This window comes from Sceloporus occidentalis, unplaced genomic scaffold (genome assembly GCF_023333645.1).
Source record: "Sceloporus occidentalis isolate IW3139 unplaced genomic scaffold, rSceOcc1.0.p SCAF_7, whole genome shotgun sequence".
NCBI classification, from domain to species: Eukaryota; Metazoa; Chordata; class Lepidosauria; order Squamata; family Phrynosomatidae; genus Sceloporus; species Sceloporus occidentalis.
This window is the reverse complement of record NW_028316987.1, coordinates 88530689-88555693: the sequence shown is the minus strand read 5'-3', so window position 1 is coordinate 88555693 and position 25005 is coordinate 88530689. Positions and strand designations below refer to the sequence as shown.

Sequence of the window (25005 nt, the reverse complement as noted above, 5' to 3'; positions counted from 1 at the left end):
CTTTATAGAGTCAATATGGTCTCTTTCTGCCTGAGCGATTTCTCAATTGTTCAAATTGGTTTGAGTCCCCTTTGGGTCTATTTATTTATTTATGGGATCTATATCCCACCTTCCTCCCAAAACAGGATTCAAGGCAGCTTATGATAATTTAAAAAGATAAAACCATAACATTAATTACAAAAGTTAAAAAATAATTAAATAATACTTAAATAATTTAAGAGAGAAAAAGTGTGCATAAATAAATAAATATTCTGGAATTCTCACATGTTGCATGTAAATTCTTCACAAACTTGGACTATTTAGAGATCACACAAGTTGCTCTTCTCACAAGAATTTTATTTGTTTTGTTCTTGCACGGCTTTCGATATTTAGAACTCCAACAGAAACCAAAGACTAGAGAGTGAACTCCAGTGTAACCCTAGGACTATCCCAGATGACAGTGAAATCTTACAAACTTATATACAGAAGGAACACCCATTGAATTCAAAAAGGTAAATTGATACTGGGTTGAAACCTGAGAAGGTAGACTGAAAAGAAGCTATTTAAAAGAATAGGGAGAATACAGTGTACTTTTTTCCTACCATGTTCAAGTGTTTGTTGTGCCTAGCACCACCTAAATGTGCTAACATAATCTTATACAACAGACGGACTCAAACCTAATTGTACAGTACTCAGTCATTAAACAGCTTCTACTGCTGTAAGATGGGTATTAAAAGCAAATAATTTTTATTAGATTTGATGGATAGCTGATTTTTCCTCATTAAGCTTCAACACTTCACTACTGTCAATTTGAATTTTTGCACGAGCAAAAAAAAGATAATCTTGTGGCTTTTAAAATAACATTCGTACCAAAATGTAAAAGTTATATACATATATATTTAAAAACAGCATATAATGTTTAAACTTGTTTGACTGCAGTGTCAACACTGTCCCCTCTAAAAATAGTCCACTGTTAAAACTGTATTCCACCTTCCATAATGCTAAACGAGCGTTTTATCACGGTGTTATTTCGTATGTGACAAGAAGTAATAGAAAATCCTTTGGTGTTGCCTGGATGGCTCTGTCTGGAAAAAAAGATTCGATGGGTTATCAGCTGTTGCCATGACTTACAGAGGTAAGGCCGATAGTCCACATCTCCATCACCGTGGTGTTTTCCAGAGCTTTCACCAGCATTCAATGATTTCTGCATGATTGTCTGAGTTGTTGCAAACAAAACTAAATGGTGCTCCCTGACAAGCTTCTCAAGGAACTGAGCACATCTCCTTAAGTTTGCTTCCTGTAGGCTAAGATTCTCTCCTCCATTGACTCTATCAATCCAATAAAAAGCTGATATACTGTCAATAACCAGAAGGCAGAGGGAAGGGTGAGAGCAAAACATGTTTTCCAGAGAATAAAGGGTAAGAAGCAGCTGAGAGCTGCTGTTGCAATTAACAAGAAAAAGCCTCCCCAGACACTGCTTTATCATCTCTTCTGTGCCTTGGGATGATCTGTGTTCCAGGATAGTCACTAAACGCAGCATGTCAAAATGAAAGTCAGTATCAATAAACAGCAAACCAACTTCCAAACCGCCTCCTGATTTTGGAAGAATGCAATGGGCAATAAGATGATAGAGCATTTCTGTTTTTCCTGTTCCCTCTGGGCCATGGAATTCAACAACATCTCCTGTTCAACAATGAAGAAACAAGTGTTCAAGCTATAAAGGCATCTGCTACTCAAGAACCAGACAGAACTATTTATCCTTCAGCCTAAACACACCACACATACCACGTTCTAAAGTAAAAGTCATTTTGTACATATTTAACTCCTCCAACCAAGAAGCAGATTAACATTAACCATTTTCTGAATATTCATGCACTAAATGGGAAGAAATAACACTACAGACAAGGAGAAAAGAGCTTGGGGAGGGGGGGATGTCATTGGTACCTTTCTGAGCAAAGGTTTCTCAAATCATTACCCAGTTCAAGATGTTACAGTTCAGGAGTAAACTGGACTACAGAAGGAAAAGAGGACTACTGTTAAATCCAAGGAACAGAACAATACAGCATTCTGAAAGTCAATGGAAGTCTCCCTTAGGAGTATACAGTGGTCCCTCCACGTTCGCTGGGGCACAGGACCCTCCATGAATTTGGAAAAATGCAAATAAAAAACAGTATTCTTTTTACTCGAGAGAACACCTCTCTAAGAATTTCCAGATCCTCCAGTGAAACTCTATGGTCAACATCTGACAGATGTTGATAATAGAATGATGTTGGAGGACTTACAAATGCCTAGAGAAATGTTTTTTCTAGGAACATCTAGGCCAGGGGTAGGCAACCTTTTTGACCCGGGGGCCGGGTTGCTGTCCCTCAGACAACTGGGGGACCGAAGCTGGGGGGTGGAGCTTCCACCCTCCGGGGAGTGGGGCTGCATGCTGGGGGTGGAGCTTCCACCCTCCAGGGGCGGGGCCACATGCTCCGCCCCTGGAGTAGTAATAATAATAATAATAATAGTTCAAAGCATGGAAACTACTAAAAATAAAAGGCAGAAAGCATGCACACTGTCTCAACCCAGAAAGGCACAAGGTGCTGAGAGGGGATTTTGCACAAAGAACACCAAGAGCAAGTAAATAATAATAATAATAATAGTTACAAGCATTGAAATTACTAAAATGCAATTCAAAATAAAAGGCAGAAAGCATGCACACTGTCTCAACCCAGAAAGGCACAAGGTGCTGAGAGGGGATTTTGCACAGAGAACACCAAGGGCTCCTTCCCGGCTTCTGAGGGGCCTCGAGGCCCTCAGAGGCCGGGAAGGAGGAGGAGGACACCCGCGTGGGCGGCTCCGCCGGCTCCTTCCTGGCTTCTGAGGGGGCCTCAGAAGGAGAGGCCTGGGGCCGTGGGGGCCCTGGGAGGAGCCCGCAGAGGCCCAGGAGTAAGTAAGTAAGTAAGTAAGTAAGTAAGTAAGTAAAAGTTTATTTATATACCGCCTTTATAAGACCAAGGCGGTTTCCAACATACATACAACAATACAGCAATATAGAAACATCAAAACATAGCATTAAAAACCTTTTACAATAAAACAATAAGCACCACAATTCGTGCCAGCTTGACATGCTGACGAAGGGGGTGAGGAGAGAATACTTTAGGGGTCAGGGAGTCAGGGGTAAGCTTGCTCAAACAAGAATGTTTTTAACCCCTTCCTGAACTGGGTAAGGGAGGCGGCTGAGCGGAGCTCAAAGGGCAGCGCGTTCCAGAGGCTGGGGGCCGAGATGGAGAAGGCCCTCTTAGTGGTGGCAACTAATCTGGCCTCTGGAACCCTTAACAATTGCTGCCCAGTTGATCTGAGTGTGCGGGGCGTATTGTACGGGGAGAGGTGGTCCTCTAAGTACCCTGGGCCCAAGCCATTTAGGGCTTTATAGGTAACAACCAACACCTTGTATTGCGCCCGGAAGCGAATACAAGGAAGGAGGCGGCGGCGGCCCGCGGGCCAGTGGTTGCTGACCCCTGATCTAGGCACTCCAACACAAATCCATGGCCAACGTCTGGCAGAGTTGCACTGGAGGACCTACAGATTCCTAGAGAGAACATATTAATCAAAACTGTAAATAATCAAAACCACAGAAGTCAAAGCTGCAAATGTGGAGGGCCAACTGTACTAAGGAAAGAAGAATTATCATTTCATTTTGATGTTTGAGAATGAAAGTTGTAATTGTTTAAAGGAATTCCTCACCAAAATGCAGTCAGAATTATCATTGTTATTTACAGGTCAAATGCATTAATTGTTCATTATTCATTTAAGGCTTCCTTAAAGTGTCCTGCTAGGAGATACATTCATTGTTTAGTGTAGAACAAAATAAGGCTTCCTTAAAGTGTCACACTGGGTCAGGTGTCTCTGAATGTTTACAGCTGGGAGATGGGGATGAGAAAGACTTGCTATACATAAAATGCGTACATTTGCACTTAGTTTTTATGGAACAGCCAGTGTTGTGTAGTGCTTTAAGCACTGGACTATGCCTCCAGAGAACAGGGTTGAAACCTCTGCTTGGACAAGGAAACCTACTGGGAGATCTTGATCTCTTACCCTCAGAGGAAGGCAAAGGGTGTGAACAAATATTGCCAAGAAAATGCTGTGATATTTTTGCCTTAGGATTGCTATGATAGAAAATGACTTGATGGCATGCCACCACCACCACTACCACCATGTGGAAAGTTGTTGTGTGCCTTGAAGTCATTTATGACATATGGCGACCCCAAGGCAAACTTACTGCAGGGTTTTCTTGGCAAGATTTGTTCAGATGGTTGCCTTTGCTTTCCTCTGAGGCTGAGAGAGGGTGAATTGCCTAAGGTCACCCAGTGGCTTTCCATGGCCAAACCAAGACTTGAATCCTGGTCTCCAGAGTCATTGTTCAGTACTCAAACCACTACACCACACTGGCTCTCTCATGGCGAATACTCACATTTGAAAGTGTCAATATTGTTAGGTTTTGGGGGCTGGTTTTTTTTTTTTTTTTTTTTTGTCTTTACCATGAATGGGATATCCTTCTTCAGCAAACAGACAAGGTTCAAGATCTTTCAGTGAATCTCTGCCTTCGAGTCGTGCAAGAAGCTTTGAAGGAAAAAGAAAGGCATCTTGTTATTTAAAATTATTGCATCTACAACTAAAATGTACACAAGACTGAGTATAAATTCAATGACTTACCAGAAGTTGATTTTAGATGCTTTGTTGAGCTACAAATACAGAATCTCATTTATTTTTAAAATTCTAGATACGGACCCACACTGTTGACTGAAGGAAACAATATTTTTATGAAGTTTATTTGTCTTGTTTATTTCTATTGTGTTTAAGCACAATTGCTAAGAAAAAGTGCCATATTCTGATGTAGTGCATCAGCTCCTCCTAGAGTATCTGGTAAGTTGACAGAATGCTGAGAAACCCACATAAGCCAAATCATACCTCTTTATTACCCACAACACATCCTGAAGTTAAGATCTTTTTGCACAATGTCATGTTTAAGTGGATTTTGTCAGCTCTTTTATAATAGAAGCATAGAGTAATTAAGATGGCAGATCTACACACTAAGTCGTTTTTAAATTTGCTGACTGTAATAGGGACATTAAAAAAATGGAAGGTGTCATACTTTTGAACACAATAATCAGACTCTGCTAAAAGGCTGGCTTCCATTCACATCAGATTTCCATAAATAGGTTTGCCTATCTGTAACCTTTAACTTTTCTTTAATCTTCCTAATATCTCATCAGAAGGTCCAATGTGTTCTCTTTCATACCATGCTGTCCGCAATGAACACTGAAAATGCTCTAAAACCTGAGATCTTAAACAAGAAGATGAGAGAATTACCTAAGTATATTGGCTTTACCAATTTTATTTTAAATTGTATGTGAGAGTGAATGTGCGTGTGTATGAGAGAGGTAGGGAAGAGAGTGCAAGAGAGGGAAGAGATTTTTGGGTCCCCTTGTTCCTCCTATTTTCCTCCCAAATAAACGTTTCTTCCATATGAGAATCATAGAATCATAGAACCATAGAGCTGGAATAGACCACGAGGACTATCAAGTCCAACCCCCTTCTGCCACGAAGGTAGACAAAGTCAAGTATTCCCTGTGACAGATGGCCATCCAGCCTCTGTTTAAAGACCTCTAAGGAAGGAGACTCCACTATACTCTGAGGAAGGAGTGTGTTCCACTGTCAAACAGCCCTTACTGTCAGGAAGTTCCTCCTAATGTCAAAGTGGAATCTCTTTTTCTGTACATTTGATTGTACAGTTTTCAAAAAGGAACTTCACATAAAAGTCTTCTTCATGTGAAGGACTGTGTGGTTGCTCAGCTACCCTTTAGGTTCTTTGTATTTTCAGGTTTTTTGGAGGGGAGGTAGTTCAACTTTTTAAAGATTGGGGCAGGAAAATCCAAACTCTAGTTATTCTTTCCATAAGAGTGGGCTGAAGAGAGGAGTCCTTGGAAATAGGACTCAGAAACTGTCCAAAACAGCTGGACAACCTAAGGTTTCAACCTGACTGGTAGCAGCCTATCATAATTCCTTCTGAGGGAACCTAAATAAAAGGTCCACTAATATGAAAAGTTATTTTTCTACCCAAACTTGAATTGGGGTGCACACACTCCCTTGCAATACTTTTGTTGTTATTCACCATCAAGTCGACTTTATAACAACCCTATGAATGAGAGACCTACAGAATCCCTGATCAATGACTACCCTGCTCAGGTCTTCCAAATTCAAGGTGCTGGCTTCCTTGATCATGTCTATATTTTCTGCTGCCTTCCATTTTGTAAAGCATCTTTCCCAGACTTTCTAGAACTGTAGCACTTGGGCCACTACTAGAAGAAAAATGTGCATTTCTAATGAGATTAGTGCGAAGTATAGCAAGGTTGCTCCTGATCATAATAGATGGAAAGGTGATGGTTGGTGGCAGGGCAAATAAAGATATGCTGGGCCTCTAAATTACATATGTCACAGGCAACATGACCCCAAACTATCATTTAGCCATTATAATGCAAGATTTCTCCTTCTCCTTCCTCCTCCTCCTCCTCCTGAGATTGGCTGATTCTGCACCAACTTTAGCCTTCCAATAACTGGGAACACCCACGCAAAGAATATTAGAGCGGTTGACCTTCAAAGTTACAGAGATATGCATGATGGTTGTTAGATTCCTCCTAGACGATAATATTTTGGGTTTTGGATTAAACAAAATTGTTAAGGCCCACTGCCTCTGCTTGATGTTAAGGGGAATACTAGGCTGAAGAGTACACATATGAATTTAGATTCATAGTGGGCATCTTTGCTTTCCTTTAATACCCAAAATTCCTAAACAACTTCTTGCTAACTTGTCTGGAGTTTAGTTGCAGCTTCTTAGCTTTCATCTGTTTAGACCGACAGAAAATAAAATCATTCTCAATGGTCCTTGTTGTGCTAAATTTTGAGATTATCACTTCCAACTTGAGAGCATTATTAAACAAAAAGTAAGCTACAACAATCCACATTGGAGTCTGCAACAGAACTTCCTCCATTGCCACTCCTTGTTGGCCACCTACAGCAAACATTGACAACTCCTACATGGTCCCACCATATCTGACTGTGCCTTCTGTTAAAAATTAGCTACAGGAATAGAAGAACTAAGAGAATGGTACTGCTCCAGGACCTTTCTAGAAGATAAACATCCACAGAGAAGCTAAAGCGATCTTGTTTCCAGATGCAGGCTGGATTGAAACACAGCCATATAGGCCATGAAGAAAAGGTCAAACTATCTTTCCCTCCCTTCAGCCACCATCTGGAAGGGGAGAGAGAGGCAGGCGAGCTCCAACTGCCTTCCTCGAGGAAGACCAGCCCTCCCTTCAGCCACCATCTGGAAGGGGAGAGAGAGACTGGCGAGCTCCAACTGCCTTCCTCGAAGAAGACCAGCCCTCCTTTCAGCCACCATCTGGAAGGGGAGAGAGAGACAGGCGAGCTCCAACTGCCTTCCTCAAGGAAGACCAGCCCTCCCTTCAGCCACCATCTGGAAGGGGAGAGAGAGGCAGGCGAGCTCCAACTGCCTTCCTCGAGAAAGACCAGCCCTCCCTTCAGCCACCATCTGGAAGGGGAGAGAGAGGCAGGCGAGCTCCAACTGCCTTCCTCGAGAAAGACCAGCCCTCCCTTCAGCCACCATCTGGAAGGGGAGAGAGAGACAGGCGAGCTCCAACTGCCTTCCTCGAGAAAGACCAGCCCTCCCTTCAGCCACCATCTGGAAGGGGAGAGAGAGACAGGCGAGCTCCAACTGCCTTCCTCGAGAAAGACCAGCCCTCCCTTCAGCCACCATCTGGAAGGGGAGAGAGAGGCAGGCGAGCTCCAACTGCCTTCCTCAAGGAAGACCAGCCCTCCCTTCAGCCACCATCTGGAAGGGGAGAGAGAGACAGGCGAGCTCCAACTGCCTTCCTCGAGAAAGACCAGCCCTCCCTTCAGCCACCATCTGGAAGGGGAGAGAGAGGCAGGCGAGCTCCAACTGCCTTCCTCGAGAAAGACCAGCCCTCCCTTCAGCCACCATCTGGAAGGGGAGAGAGAGACTGGCGAGCTCCAACTGCCTTCCTCGCTGCCTTAAGAAGCATTATGATGGGAATATAGGAGAGGACATATTTAATGGCTCCTTCTAGGTTCTAAAACTCCCATCCTAGGAAGACTATGCTGGCTCCCTCCTTCTTGTTGTTCTGTTCTTCATATTAATTGACTTTTGGGGAGTGCTTATAAAGAAAAGGTTTTTAATATTAGGCTGTATTGTTTGTATTTCTTGCTTCTTTATTGATTTTAATTTTTAAAAAACCCCTGTAGTTTATTACATTCTAAAAATAGCTTTTTGCATGTTTTTACCTATATACATTTTTATACTTGTATCTGTGGAGCCCTTGGTTTCCTGCTGCAACATGGGCCTGAAAAGTAGTTACCTTACAATAAATTCCCACTTTCATTTTCTAGTAGAAAGAATCTAGCTCAACAGAAATGATACAGAACCTTGATCTGAAGACAAAGCGCACAAACAAAAATGTAGTAAATGCATTCTGCACAAAATATTTTTGGGAGACCAGCACTGCTTGTGGAAAGGAAATAGCTCAGTGGGAACACATACATTTTCCATCCAGAAGGTCCCTGGCATTTCTTGTCAAAAATCTTTCAGGTAGCAAATGATCTGAAACACATCCCAAGCCTGAGGTGCCGGGAGAGATGCTGCCAAAGCAGAAAATACTCAACTACTTGGATGAAGAGTCTGTCTTGGCAGAAGGCAGTTTCCTCCATCGAGTGCATCATCACACTGTAGCTGCTCTTCTAGCATTTTCCTCTCTCCTAGTTGCTCCCAAGAAGTACCACACTCATTTATTATAGGGAAAATATTAGTGTAATGGTTCAGGTATTTATCTCACATAACAGCAGGAGCCTAACTGCATATGCAAATTATTATAATTTAAGTACTAATACACCTGTGTTCCGTGTGTGTGTTTACTCTCTAGTTTTTTTTAAAAGCAAAATAAGTACAGTCATTTAGCAACATGCTGTGTGTGATGGGCAACTTTACAGAGGAGCTAATGCACAGTTTTCTGGAAGAAAGAAAGAAGAAAAACTCCACAAAGACCAGGATTTATGTTAACAGCCTTAGGCCAAACTGTCACAATATTAAATACCAATAATTATAAAATGACTTTCAGGGGCAGCCCTGTTGAGCATAGAGCAAATCAAAAACCCACCAAACAATGATGACTTTTGTACTGCAAATGGATGTTTGAGAATCTCCCAGTGGACTACATGGCCAGAAAGAGGAGATTCCAGCCTCCAAATATCCTTCCATACCATCTGAACTGAGAACAAAAAACAGCAATATGCAGGCCCATGACTAACATCTTCAATTTTTTCCCTCCTGTATAGTTTTTAACACCTTGCCTGATGAAGAAGCCAGTGGAGCTTCAAAAGCTTGCAACATGTAATTGTGCTTTTCAGTTGGCCCAATAAAGGTGTCATTGTGAAGTCAAAGGCTTTCATGGCCGGCATCCATAGTTTTTTATGGGTTTTTCAGGCTATGTGGCCATTTCTAGAAGAGTTTATTCCTGACATTTTGCCAGCATCTGTGGCTGGCATCTTCAGAGAATGTTGAGGTGTCATTGTTTGGTAGATATAAAATGACTATTCCAGTCCAAAACAATTCCATTCCAAACAATTTTTTCAAATTTTACTGACTTAAACCCAGTAGGGGAACACCTCCAGCAGCATTTATTTATTATACTTTAATCTCACTCTTATAGCAAGGTAATGTGCTCTTTTTCCTGCCCACCAATTTTTAGTTTTCTGCTGGTTTTTTGGGCTTTGTGGTTGCGTTCTGGAAGAATTTATTCTTGACGTTTTGCCTGCAAATGTGGCTTGCATCTTCAGAGGGTCCACCATTAACTCCGTCTGTCAGGATCAGTGGACTCAGGCCGGTTACAAACTGGCACTTGGGACGTCCGCAGGATGTCCCATTTTAAAAAAGGGGCGTCTCTTCTAGACGCCCCTGGGTCTAATACGGACTCTGTCCGTACAATATGGCGCCGGCCGTTCCACACGGCCGGCGCCATCTTTACGTATTGGACGCTGTGCGTCCGAACATGTTGCGGCGCTAATGACGTCGCGAGTGCGCCAGCGGCGCCTCGCGACATCATTAGGGCGCCGCAGAAAGAAGCTCCATTTTGGAGCTTCTTTTTTGCTCCGCAAGGGAGCCGCGCGGTGTGGCTGCGACCGCTCCCTTACAGGGCAAACGGCGGCGGCAGCAGACCGCCTCAAAGCGGCGGTCTATAACCCGCCCCCGTTCCCAATAACCAAGAGAACATGTTAGTGTGATTTAAACAAAAGATGTTATTCTATAAATTGAGACAGAAGTTCCTCTGTCCAGGGTTTGTGTTGGAACTGAAAAGTTTTCCCCCTGGATCATACTTAAGAGTTCCCATCATCCAGCCGCCCTCTCTGGCTACGATCCCAAGCCTTTGACCCAGATCAAAGTGACTTTTCATGTTTCCCCTTTCCTTTCTTGAATTATCATTCAATTGCACTTAAGGAAATCCCTGGTTTACATCCCTGATCTGCTTGCAGGAACAATGGGGTCATAAAGCCACAAATTTCTCTCCATTTGCCATTTGCACCCTCCTGTTGTTTCCCAGTGGCTTTCCACAGGATTCCTATTTCCCTCTCAATAAACCACCATCTATCATAACGCTATATCACCATGCCATCTTACCATCATATAGAATCATAGAATCATAGAATCGTAGAGTTGGAAGAGACTACTAGGGCCATCCAGTCCAACCCCCTGCCATGCAGGAAATACAAATCAAAGCATCCCTGACAGATGGCCATCCAGCCTCTGTTTAAAGACCTCCAAGGAAGGAGACTCTATCACCTTCCGAGGAAGTGCATTCCACTGACGAACAGCCCTTACTGTCAGGAAGTTCCTCCTAATGTTCAGGTGGAATCTCTTTTCCTGTAGCTTGCATCCATTGTTCTGGGTCCTGTTCTCTGGAGCAGCAGAAAACAAGCTTGCTCCCTCCTCAATATGACATCCTTTCAAATATTTAAACAGGGCTATCATATCACCTCTTAACCTTCTTTTCTCCAGGCTAAACATCCCCAGCTCCCTAAGTCGTTCCTCATAGGGCATGGTCTCCAGACCCTTCACCATTTTTGTCGCCCTCCTTTGGACACGCTCCAGTTTCTCAATGTCCTTTTTGAATTGTGGCGCCCAGAACTGGACACAATATTCTAGGTGTGGCCTGACCAAAGCAGAATACAGTGGCACTATTACTTCTCTTGATCTAGACACTATACTTCTATTGATGCAGCCTAAAATAGCATTGGCCTTTTTAGCTGCCGCATCACACTGTTCACTCATGTTCAACTTGTGGTCTACTTGGACTCCTAGATCCCTTTCACACGTAGTTTCATTCAGCCAGGTGTCACCCATCCTATATCTGTGCATTTTATTTTTCCACCCTAAGTGCAATACCTTACATTTCTCTGTGTTGAATTTCATTTTGTTAGCTTTGGCCCAGCTTTCTAGTTTATTCAGGTCATTTTGAATCTTGATCCTGTCCTCTGGGGTATTAGCTATTCCCCCTAATTTGGTGTCATCTGCAAATTTGATAAGTATGCTCCCAATTCTGTCATCCAGGTCATTGATAAAGATGTTGAATAGCACTGGGCCCAGGACAGAGCCCTGTGGGACCCCACTGGTCACTTCTCTCCAGGAGCCATTGTTGAGCACCCTTTGGGTTCGGCCGGTCAACCAATTACAGATCCATTTAACAGTTCCTTTGTCTAGCCCACATTTTACAAGCTTGTTTGCAAGAATGTCATGGGAAACCTTGTCAAAGGCCTTACTGAAATCAAGATATACTATATCCACAGCATTCCCTTCATCTACCAAGCTGGTAATTTTGTCAAAGAAAGAGATTAGATTTGTCTGGCATGACTTGTTTCTCTGAAACCCATGTTGACTTTTTGTGATTATGGCATTGCCTTCTAGATGTTCACAGACTCTTTGTTTAATTATCTGCTCTAGAATCTTTCCTGGTATTGATGTCAGACTAACTGGGCGATAATTGTTGGGATCCTCTTTTTTCCCCTTTTTGAAGATGGGGACAACGTTTGCCCTCCTCCAGTCTGCTGGGATCTCTCCTGTTTTCCAGGAGTTTTCAAAGATTATTGCCAATGGCTCCGATATTACATTTGCCAGTTCTTTTAATACCCTTGGATGGAGTTCATCTGGTCCCGGAGACTTAAATTCATTTAGATTAATAAGGTGTTCCTCTACTGTCTCTTTACTTATTCTGTGCTGAAATTCCCCTATTCTGTCCTCTGCTCCATTATCCTCAGGTTGAGCACCCTTTTCCTTTTCTGAGAAGACTGAGGCAAAGAAGGTGTTGAGTAATTCTGCCTTTTCTCTGTCTTCTGTTAGCATTTTGCCATCTTCTCCACACAGTGGCCCTACCGTTTCCTTCTTCTTCGTTTTGCTGAGGACATATCCAAAAAAGCCCTTTTTATTGTTCTTAACCTCTCTAGCAAGCCTGAGTTCATTCTGCGCTTTAGCTTTTCTGACTTTACCCCTACACATGCCTGCTATTTCTTTGAATTCCTTTTTCGTGATTTCCCCCTTTTTCCATTTCTTATACATGTTCTGTTTCAAACTTAGCTCGGTTGAAAGTTCCTTAGTCATCCATCCTGGTTTCTTGAGACACCTCCCATTTTTCTTTTTCACTGGAACTGTTTGAAATTGTGCCTTCAGTATCTCCCTTTTGAGAAAGTCCCATCTGTCCTGAACTCCTTTATCTTTTAGTATTTCTGACCATGGAATCGCCCTCAATACTTCTCTAAGTTTACTGAAATCCGCTCTCCTAAAGTCTAGGATGCGTGTCTGACTCTGCCTGGCTTCTCCTCTCCATTGTATAACAAACTCCAGGAGAACATGGTCACTTCCACCTAAGGATCCCACCACTTGCACCCCATTAACCAAGTCATCCTTGTTGGTTAGGATCAGATCTAAAATAGCTGACCCCCTTGTTGCCTCTTCCACCTTTTGGACCATAAAATTGTCTTCCAGGCAAGTGAGGAATTTGCTAGGCCTTGAGGATTTTGCTGAGTTTGACTTCCAGCAAATATCAGGATAGTTGAAGTCGCCCATCACTACTACATCTCTCTTTTCTGACTGTGTGGTCATCTGTTCTAGAAAGATATCATCCAATTCCTCAGTCTGACTTGGGGGTCTGTAGTAGACTCCCACCGTAACACCCTTGTTGTTTCCCTCCCCTTTGATTCTTATCCAGATGCTCTCCACCTGGCTTCCATGATTGATGTCCAGGATCTCTTCACTGGTGTAAATATCTCTGACATATAGTGCTATTCCTCCTCCTTTCCTGTTTGGCCTATTTCTCTTAATAAGGTTATACCCCTCTATTTCCACATTCCAATCATGAGACTCATCCCACCAGGTTTCAGTGATGCCTATTATATCATATTTGCTTTGTTGTACTAGGAGTTCGAGTTCATCTTGCTTATTTCCCATGCTCTGTGCATTAGTGTAGAGACATCGCAGACCATGGTTCCCTTTTACTTGCTGCCTGTGCAAGTTTTTTTGCCTCCCACTGTTGGGTCCTTGCACTGTTTGCCTTGTTTCCTCTATGTCAGTTTGACTATTTTCGCCATCCCTTTCGCCTTCCTTAATATTGTCTCCCTTCCCCTCGGAACTCAGTTTAAAGCTCTCCTGATCAAGTTCTTGAGACTGTTGGCAAAAACATTTCTTCCAACTGGCGTGAGATGCAACCCGTCTGTTGCAAGAAGTCCCTCCTCATGGAACCTCATATCATCTTGAGAGAACCATGCATATGGCTCTGACAACCATGAACATGTAAAAAACACACTTCCTCCCAAACAAGGGTCCCATAGGTATATGTACTCCACACACTTCCATGCCACCACCCTCTGAAGATGCCAGCCACAGTTGCAGGTGAAACGTCAGGAATAAAGTCTTCCAGAATACAGCCCCATAGCCTGAAAAACCCACAGAAAACCATTGATGATGGCCGTGAAAGCCTTCGACTTCAATCCTCCCCCCCCCATTTGTTTTCACAACTATCCAATGAGAAAGGTTAATCAAATTATAAAAAATGCTTCAAGGTAATGTTCCTGTCCCAACATTAACCAACATACTCTAATGTCACAAATGCATGACCAAAATGAAATTTTGTCATGATGTAAACAATAGCAACTAATAGTTACTAATTCTTAGCCAATAAGTAACATAAGAATAGCTGTGCTGGATCAGACCAAAGGCTCAGACCAGCATTATGTCCTGATAGCCCAGAGGTAGGGCAGGGGTGCCAAAACATCCTCCTGTTGAAGCTTCACAGCAAACTGCAATGTACTACAGTACTACTCATACTTAGGTCCCCTAAACTATTCATAGTCTCGTCTTCTTTTAAATCCATCCAAATTGAGGACCAATACGTGTTTTGATGGAAAACTACAGTTTTCCAACTCATGTGCTGCATGAAAAATTATTTTGTTTATCCATTCTGAACCTTCCATCACTCAATTTCAATGGACGGCCCTGAGTTTTAATATTATGAGATAATATTATATCAATTTCCTCCATACCATGCATAATTTTACACACTGCTGGCATGACTAGACTCATGGTCTCTCCATGAGTCTAAAGCTGCTGCCACATTGCAGACATAAAGCAGTTTGACACCACTTTAACTGCCATGACTCAATGCTATGGAATTCTGGGATTTGTAGTTTGGTGGGGCATCAAAATTCTCTGACAGGGAAGGCTAAATAACTCACAAAACTGCAAACCCCAAAATTCTACAGCACTGAGTCATGGCAGCAAAAGTGGTGTCAAAACAGCTTTATTTCTGCAGTGTGGCAGCAGCCAAAGACGCTTCAAAGATCACAAAACAATGGAGCAATGGATGCAAGCTACAGGGAAAGAGATGCCACCTCAACATTAGGAGGAACTTCCTGACAGTGAGGGCTGTTCGACAGTGGAACACACTCCCTCAGAGTGTAGTGGAGTCTCCCTCCTTGGAGGTCTTTAAACAGAGGCTGGATGGCCATCTGTCGGGGATGCTTTGATTGAGAGTTCCTGCATGGCAGAATGGGGATGGACTGGATGGCCCTTGCGGTCTCTTCCAACTCTAGCTGATGTTCATTTCAGCTGACCTTCCTACAATTACAGTGGTCCCTCCACATTCGCTGTGGTTAGGGATGAAGGACTCCCATGAATGTGGAAAAACTGCAAATAACAATAACAGTTATACTTGCACACTTCTTATTTTGTACAATTTTGGTTGGCCCCATAAAGGCATGTATATCACTGCTGTGTGTACTTTGTGTTATTGTACAACTGCCAGGGCGGATTAAACTCAAAGATATAGCTGTGTTAAGTCTGTAGACTCAGTACAGCACTTTTTAGGATTCACTGAAAGAAATTAGCTTTTCCTAGACTTCAGTCTACTTCCTCAGGTGCTTTTTTTTTTTTTAAACCAGAGGTGGATTAAACTTCGTGTTTTGGGGCTGTTATGTATCAATACATAATATATATTATATATACTGTGTATCTATATATTATATTATATGTGTATGAGAACAATATATATATATATATATATATATATACACACACACACATATATATATATATATATCGCGCTGGGAAGGAGGGCACAAAATGGCCTCATGCGGGCTTTCCTCAGGCGCCGCCCAACTGGCTTCGAATCAACGCTTTCGACGCCTGAGGGGCAAATATAAGAACCAGCCCTCCCCCTCCCCAGAGGGGCGTGGCCTGGCGCTGTCAGTCACTGCCTCACCTGCGCACCCGATTCCGCCTTCCCGAACCTGTCAGTCATCGTCGCCTCAGCCACGAGCGCGCAGGGGGATGGGGAGGGGCCGGGAATGATGGCGAGGATGGAAACTCCCGCAGCTTAAAGCCTTAAAGGGCCATCGGGCACGTTCGGGCTCCAGCGCGCACGCGCCCTCAAACTCTTGCGCAGGCGCACTTGGGGCGAACCAACGGTCCAAAAGAAATAAAAGTTTCCGCGCCCTTTCTGCTCTGCGCATGCGCCATGGCCTTTTTAAAACCACTTATGGCCCTCTCTCGCTTGCCTCTGATTATGGGCTTTCCTCATACAATAATAATAATAATAATAATAATAATTAAAAAATATTAATATAATACATTATTATTATTACTACAGTGTAATAATATATTTTATAGGAACAACATAACATTAATATTAATATAATAATAAATTGTTATAGTATAATCATAGGTTTTTGTAAGAACCATATAATATTAATATAATAATATATTATTGTAGTATAATAATAAGATTTTTATAAGAATATAATGTAATATAAATATAATAATATATTATTATAGTATAATATTTTATAGGAACAATATAATATAATAATAATATGGTATAATGTTTTATAGCATAATATAATAATACATTATTATAGTACAATATTAGATTTTATAAGAATATAAGTATAATAATATATTATTATAGTATATTTTCTAGCAACAATATAATATAATAATATAGTATATTTTATAAGAATACAATATAATATTAATAGAAATATAGTATAATATATTTTATATTGCATAATGGTATAATAATACTATAATTTTATGATATAGTATAAATATAATAATATAGTATAGTATAATATATATTTTTATAAAAATATAATATTGATGTAATAATATATTAAAGTATAATTTTATTTTATAAGAATATTATAATACAATAATATTATAATTTATTATTATTATTATATAATGTTTAATAATGATGATAATATTTTCCACAGCACATTAAAATACGAACCACAACCCACAAACTGTTAAATACAAACCCACAATTGTTAAAACACAAATCACAATAACAATAATAATAATAAATTATTTATTTATAGCCCGCCCAATCACAAGGAATCCGGGCGGGTTACAGGAATAAAAATATATACAAAATACAATTCAGAATTGAAAATTAGCCCCTTTCCTATCCCCAATCCCCCTCACTCCCTCCAGGATGGAAGATTAATTAACACAGTTAATCCACATGTGTACAAAACTACAGTTCCCAGAATTCCCTAGCGCTGAGCCACTGCAGTTAAAGTGATGTCAGATCAGATTATGTCTGTAGTGCGGATGCAGGCTGCTGTTGTCTATTCTTCCTCATCAATGACTTTTGCCTTCTTTAGTACATTCTGATGTTGCTTGATCACACCTGTTCCAGTTTTCATCTGTAAAATATTGGTGGCAATGCACTTCTGGGGGCTTTGAGGACAGGCCATTCACCCCTTTTTTTAGCCATAGGCAGTCAGGAGCGAGGTGAGGGCCCTAAAAACAGCCTTGGTGAGTGGTATAAGTCCCAGAGCCTCAGTTTACCTACCTAGAGTGATAGGCTTTCATTTGTAGATTGCAATGATCTATTTTCTGATCTGTTGCATTTGTGGTGCTTTCTGTGGTGGAATACTTGAGCACTTTGCAAATGCAAGTGAACTAATCCTTTCAGTATCCCCTGGAGAAGGTGTACATGAAATTACAAAATAATTGTGGAAAGATACAATTACCTTTGTGGAACAGAGAAATTGCATGATCCAAAACAATCATCTGATGCAGTGCTTCTTAAACTATCAGACTGGCATTTTTAAAATCCCAATTTGCCTGGTAGCAGTACCACATTTTTGCACATTGGCTACAATTATTTATTTCATGTATGATATTACCATCTGTATGATATTACATATCAACTAAGAATGTTAACAGTATAGTTTTTTGTGGGTTTTTTGGGCTATATGGCCATGTTGTAGAAGAGTTTATTCCTAACGTTTCGCCAGCATCTGTGGCTGCATTCTCTGAAGATGCCAGCCACAGATGCTGTTGAAACGCCAGGAATAAACTCTTCTAGAACATGGCCATATAGCCCAAAAAACCCACAAAAAACTACAGAAGCCTTCGACTTCACAATGTTACAGCAGTTTTATGTGCTGGGAGGGAATTTATATGGAATAGCAAGTCAATGTTAATTTCTAAACCCAGGAAGGTGAGGTAGTTACTTCTTGGCATCTGAGAAGCTTAGAGGATGTCCCTGGAGCTGGCAGCCCTGCCTGTGTTCTTATTCAGAATTATTATTCACTTAATCACCCAGTTAGTGTTCTACCATGACCTATAGGTTGCATTCACTGCAGCAAAATCCTTTCAGAAAGTACACATCCATTGCCTTTTGCGTTTGCTAGGTGTTCACATCTTTCCCCCCCCTGCAGTATCTGGTAAAAAAGCTGCCAACATACAAGACAATGATTAGTATGTTTAATAGTTGAAGTTAGTACCCTGCAGGCCAGCTTATGCTGCATAAGGAAGGAGCTTATATAGATCAGATTGTACTCAAGAAGGGAATGTGTACAGTTGAATTGTAGCTGGAGGGCAGAAAGAGCTGCTTGTCTGTTTCTTCTCATTTTCTAACTTGAGATTTATATGTCATTTTGCCGCAAGCTGAGCCTAAGAAGACTGGCTGTTTCTATGAGTCACACACAGCAAAATGTGGGTCATGTGCAATGAGAATGGTGGTGAAAGTGAAGCTTTGCACATCAGTGAGCAAGGATGTTTTAACACTTGTGTGTAAGAGTGCTTTCTGCATCAGGAGATAACAGAATCATAAAATGATAGAGTTGGAAGAGATCGCAAGGGCCATCCAGTCCAACCCCCTTCTGCCATGCAGGAAATTACAATCAAAGCATCCCCGACAGATGGTCATCCAGCCTCTGTTTAAAGACCTCTAAAGAACTGTGTGGCATGCATTGTACCTGTTTCCTAAATACTGTACATGTTGCCCAGTTCCACTTCATATATCTCTTTTCAAAAGTGTGCATCTATGATACTTTAAGTACAGGATGAATATGAGAAATACGTTTGCAGCTAAGTATTTGCTGTCTAGCTGTGATTGGCAGTCCTGGAAGACTGTATACCTGCCTATGAAATTATTTTTCTTCTTTATCATGAGTGAAATGCCACCTGTTTACATGCCATAAATGAAGATTCTACTTAATTCTGGAATGTGCTAGCTAATTAATAGAACAGTTTTGTGAAGAACTGTTAACAGGAGAATGGTGGTCATGATGTAGTAGTTATAAAATGATAGAAAGTTCAGTGTGCATTATGTATATTATTTCCATCTTTTCTATAATTGCTCTAGGGCAGTATTGCTACTGTACATTGCAGACAGAAAGCATGGTCTTTCAGTTACCTAACTGAACGTGGGGTATATTTCCAAATGTGTAGATACAGCAATCCTATGTCTACATATTTGGAAATATACCCCACTGATCTCAAGGGACTGACTTATGTGCAGGTATGCATGCTGCTGTGCTGTTCATCTAGATTTTTCCTATTTCACAAGTAGTATTCTACCAGATAGAACAGTAGCTTTTCAGCACCTTCAATACTGTTTTTTATTCCAGGCCAAATCAGAAGATGGAGCCAGCTGACCATATCTACATTGGAGTGTTGTAGTTGGTTAAAATACCTCTACATAAACCAATGTATGGATCATACTGTTGGACTAGTTGAAAGGCATTGTTTACCACCATGGTATGAAATCCCTGATGAATAATCCAGTCCTCACTCAAATCCAGTTAGTTTTTACTGGAAGTCACTGTTTTTGGTATGGCTTTAGTCCAAAAAGCTGTGTATAGCATTTCAGCCACCATATAAAACTTGTATGCCTGTTTGCCACTACCAAACTGAGGAAAGATTTCATATGCCTTGTGAATAAATACTGTTTTTATCATAGAAGACACAGGAGTATCCTCCTGTAAGTTTTCATTTGGTTCTAGCGGGCATTCACATATTCTTCAAGAAGTTACATTGGGATGGCATAATTCTCAAAACACTTGCATGGCCTCTTGTTTCTGAGTGGTTTAAGGATATTCAAAAGCCTTGCTCATTAGTGAGAAAATGATTTCATTTACCTTTGGAAAGCACTCATTTGTATGCCAAGATGGTAGAATATTCAGCCCCATAAGGGTGCTTATTGGTTAATTATGTATACCTATGGTCAGTTTTTATTATAAAATTGAGCATTGTATCACCTTTGCCTGAACTGAGAATGTCCTCATTAAACCTCTACATTGCCTGTAAGGATACTGTGGTCTTAAATGTTGTTTTTCAAAGATGTCCATATTTGTGTTTATTATGTACAGTATGAGAAGCTAGGGTAGTTTGGTTTCTTATATTTCCTTATATGCTCAAATGATTCTCATGTCTTTGCTTTTTAAAATGCTTTCTTTATAAAGCTTCTTCTACTAGAAGTAACTGTATAAAAAGAGCATTTTAAAAAGCATTCTTTTACTATTTTAGTAGAAGTAAGTACAGTACACCTACTTCCACATAATCTGGTTATTCTTTTGAGTGGCCTAATTCTAAATCTAACACCTTGCTCTTTGGTTATTCCTTCCAAATGTTGAATATTGTTCTGAGATTTCCCTCTTTGTTTTAAGGAAGGCCCAAAGATATCCTGAGCTTTTCTCTGGGTCAGACTAAGTTGGGCAAGAGGTTGTGGCAGTTTTATTTTGCAGGAATATTGTTCTTAAATTGGCTAAAGTTGAATGGTAGATGTCTTGCACAGCTGACATTTGCTTTTCTTAAAAATGTAGTGAAAGTATGCACAGAGAAATCTGCCTGCTGTCTTTGCCTTACTAGTTGTGATATATTTTCAAGACTTCTCAGTAGGCAGAGAAATCCTTCTTTCCACTACAAAAGTTCATCTTTGCTTTCTGTACTTTGGGGAATGACCAAGCTTGTTATTTCAGGAGATGAGACAGCAGTTTGATTTTATTTTTAGACTTCTGTCATGTAACTTATACTGAAACGGAATTCCTTCCCATGATTGAGACACTAGGCTGGCCCTCTCTCTGATCTCTTTCTGCTGGGAGGCAAGGACTCTTGCTCAGACTGCCCTTTAGCTATTAACTGGCTGCAGTAGAAAGGCCTTTTAATGATGTGTGTTTTTTTAAACTTTTGTACTTATACATTGTATTAGCTGTATTTTGTTTTAAGCTGTACTGTACTCTGCTTTGGGTCTTATACTGGGAGAAAGGGATACGGGTTAGATATATAAACACTATAATAAACAAACACTGCAACTGACTTTGGAGTTTATCACACTGGACTTTATCACACTAGGGGAAAAGATGGGAATCTGTCAATAAAAAGTGGTGCTATAATTCCTCCTCATTCACGGAATAATTGCGGGATAATTACGACTTTGTCATGTGATAATCTTTGCCAAAGCGCACAATATCAATGGGAGCATGCTCCTTTTTTTTCACATTGTGAAAAACATTCCAAATCTATTCCAAATCTCCAGTTGGTTTATAGGTGGTCCATGTGTTGAAATCATGTCCATAGTGTAGAAGAAAAGTGGTGACCAGATTTCTACAATGCCATCTTCCTTTATCTCCCCCTGTCCCAGCAAATTGTAGATGGCAAGTTAATTTTTCAGATAGGCCAGACACTGTTAAGCATACTTATCAAATTTGCAGATGACACCAAATTAGGAGGAATAGCTAATACTCCAGAGGACAGGATCAACATTCAAAATGATCTGAATAGACTAGAAAGCTGGGCCAAAGCTAACAAAATGAAATTCAACACAGAGAAATGTAAGGTACTGCACTTAGGGCAGAAAAATGAAATGCACAGATATAGGTTGGGAGACACATTGCTGAATGAAAGTACATGTGAAAGAGATCTAGGAGTCCAAGTAGACCATAAGTTGAACATGAGTCAACAGTGTGATGCGGCAGCTAAAAAGGCCAATGCAATTCAAGGCTGCATCAATAAAAGTATAGTGTCTAGATCAAGAGAAGTAATAGTGCCACTGTATTCTGCTCTGGTCAGGCCCCACCTGGAATATTGTGTCCAGTTCTGGGCAAAGCAATTCAGAAAGGACATTGAGAAACTGGAGCGTGTGCAAAGGAGGGCGACTAAAATGGTGAAAGGTCTGGAAACCTTGCCCTATGAGGAACGACTCGGGGAGCTGGGGATGTTTAGCCTGGAGAAGAGAAGGTTAAGAGGTGATATGATAGCCCTGTTTAAATATTTGAAAGGATGTCATATTGAGGAGGGAGCAAGCTTATTTTCTGCTGCTCCAGAGAACAGAACCTGGAACAATGGATGCAAGCTACAGGAAAAGAGATTCCACCTCAACATTAGGAGGAACTTCCTGACAGTAAGGGCTGTTCGACAGTGGAATGCACTCCTTCCTCGGAGTGTAGTGGTGTCTCCTTCCTTGGAGGTCTTTAAGCAGAGGCTGGATGACCATCTGTCGGGGATGCTTTGATTTGGATTTCCTGCATGGCAGGGGGTTGGACTGGATGGCCCTTGTGGTCTCTTCCAACTCTATGATTCTATGATTCTATGATCCTTTTAATGAGAATATTTTCATGGTTTTCCAGGATTTTGTAATTTTGTAAGTTCTTCCCATGTACAAAGTATGCAATGTGTGAAGTGTCCTGGAGCGGAAAGCCTGGTCTTCCTTGAACAGAGGTTTATGTAATCCCAGAAGAATCTACAGTATTTCCCTATTTTTATTCTTAGCAGATCTGACATATTTTTCTCTCCACTTACTTATGATTTATACTTTCTAGTCTAACATATGGTGACATTTCATTTCCCAATATTCAATTGACATTTTTTGATGTTTCTTTTGGACTGCTGTCTAAGTACATTTGCAAATAGTTTAGTGCTTGTTTTAAAATGAATCCGCTCCCAGAATTCCTTTTGCAATCTATTATTTATGACTTACAAATGTGGAGATCAAAAAGAAAGGAATCAGATGTATATTACATTGTGACATGTGGCCCACTGGGATTACAAAACTCCAGAAACTTTAATGCTAAATTTGTGTAAAAGGAAGATTTCTTCTTCCTTCTGCAAATCCCATAGTTTGTTGCATTTCTTTGAAAGATGCTTAATCAGTTTTTCTTGTTTTATTGACAGATAAAAAAATGTACACTTGACTTCTATATTTTCTTTATATACTAGAAAAACAATTAGGACAGTGGGATCTTGTTATCTGCTGGGGTTTGGTTCCAGGATCCCCTGTGGATAACAAAATCCATGGATACCCAACTCCTATTAAATATAATGGCAGAGCAAAATGGCATCCCTTATATAAAACAGAAAATCAAGGTTCGCTACTTGCAGTTTATACTTTAAAAAAAATATATTTTCAAGCCGTGGATGCTTGAACCTGTGCATAAAAAATCCTTGGATAAGGAGGGTTGACTACTGCTGTGTACATATATAAACTTGGATGTGAAACTTTGCAGGAGAAGTATGAAAATAATCTTACATTATATATAAATAAAATTAGAAACACATTGCTTGGATTAGTTTACATGGATTCCCCTCATCTAGAAAGGTAGCTCCAGATGTAGGACTGATATAGGTATGTCCTGACCTATATTGTAATGCTAATCTATTTCTTCACTGAATTTCCTGGATGAGTTTGATGTATATCCTTCTGGCTGGGCTTCTTTCTCACCTCCGTCCTTTAATTTCTGTCCAGCATTTACCTGCAGATATTATTACATCCACCCACTGTTCCAACCATATCTCTCCTTTGTTGTCATCCCTTCACTGGCTCCCCTTCTCCTTCCGTATTCAGTATAAGCTCCTGTTATTGACTTTTAAAGCCCACCATGGGGTGGCCCCTCCTTATTTATCAGACCTTCTTTCTCCTCACCTTCCCGCTGGGGCCCTCATTCTGGTAGTCAAGGCCTGGAGAAGAGAAGGTTAAGAGGTGATAGCCCTGTTTAAATATTTGAAGGGATGTCATATTGAGGAGGGAGCAAGTTTGTTTTCTGCTGCTCCAGAGACTAGGACCCATTGGAGCAATGGATGCAAGCTAGAGGAAAAGAGATTCCACCTCAACATTAGGAAGAACTTCCTGACAGTAAGGGCTGTTCGACAGTGGAACACACTCCCTCAAAGTGTAGTGGAGTCTCCTTCCTTAGAGGTCTTTAAACAGGCTGGATGGCCCTCTGTCGGGGATGCTTTGATTGAGAGTTCCTGCATGGCAGAATGGGGATGGACTGGATGGCCCTTGCGGTCATCCAGTCCAACTCACTGATTCTATGAGTCTCTTCTAACTCTATGATTCTATGCTGTCTCAGCCCAGGATTTTCTCTGCCCCGTCCCAGATTCATTCCTTTTCCCTTGCTGCCCCTCACTCCTGAAACCTCCTTCCCCCACGAGCCGCAAGGGTCATCACTTCTTTAACTAGTTTCAAAACTGAGTTGAAGACCATCCTGTTCAGAGAAGCGTTTCCAGGGATTGCATGACTATTATTTGCTATTTGACATTTTTAATTTGTTGCCTGTTTTATTGAACCCTTTCCTTTATTGTTATGTATTATTTATATGTATTATGCTACTACTTCTTAGATTGTACGCCATGGGCAGGTTTACTCGTATCTATTTTATCGTTTGTATGTACAGCGCTATGCAAATCTACAGTGCTATGGGAGAAATGGGATTAATAGGAGAAAAATCCTAACCAATTTAAGGTGCCAGTTCTCCTTCCTCAGACATATTTGCATCTTTTCATTAAACTGTCAGCAAAAAGGGACAGCATTAAGGGAAGGGGAAAAAATCTATCTGTCCCCTCCATTCCACTGTGTTGGTGAAAAGAATGCTGGGGTGTGACACATAATGGGAGATGTAGTTTCCCCGGCCCAAGGGATCCTGCCACTGTATGAAAAAGATGGAGAAAAGAGCAAAAATGATCAGGAAGATCCTCGGTGTGGAAAAGTTGCAACATTTAATGCTGTTTAGCTTAAAGGTGACAAAGGAATGCAGAGAGATCTTGTAGCCCCTTTGAGACTAACTGAAAGAAATTGGCAGCATGAGCTGTCATAGGCTTCAGCCTACTTCCTCAGA

General features: G+C 41.0%; 1 protein-coding gene across 1 annotated transcript; it reads right to left on the bottom strand.

Annotated features, from left to right (window-relative positions):
• Positions 1–324: 324 nt before the first annotated feature.
• On the bottom strand, positions 325–15997 carry XRCC2 (X-ray repair cross complementing 2). Its single transcript, XM_089533613.1, has 3 exons — positions 15858–15997; positions 4503–4584; positions 325–1662 (listed from the first exon to the last, which is right to left on the bottom strand). Exons 1-3 carry the CDS (start codon positions 15894–15896, stop codon positions 953–955), a joined length of 831 nt encoding a protein of 276 aa, XP_089389739.1. The 5' UTR covers positions 15897–15997; the 3' UTR covers positions 325–952.
• Between the last annotated feature and the right edge of the window lie 9008 nt (positions 15998–25005).

Bases quoted from the DNA above. Each gene is read 5' to 3' on its own strand.
- XRCC2 (XM_089533613.1), bottom strand. From the start codon at position 15,896: ATGACTGACAGGTTCGGGAAGGCGGAATCGGGTGCGCAG. The intron at 4,585-15,857 runs GTGAGGCAGTGA...TTTCCTTCAAAG, and splicing joins AGGCGGAATCGGGTGCGCAG to CTTCTTGCACGACTCGAAGG. The intron at 1,663-4,502 runs GTAAAGACAAAA...ATTGTTGAACAG, and splicing joins AGAAGGATATCCCATTCATG to GAGATGTTGTTGAATTCCAT.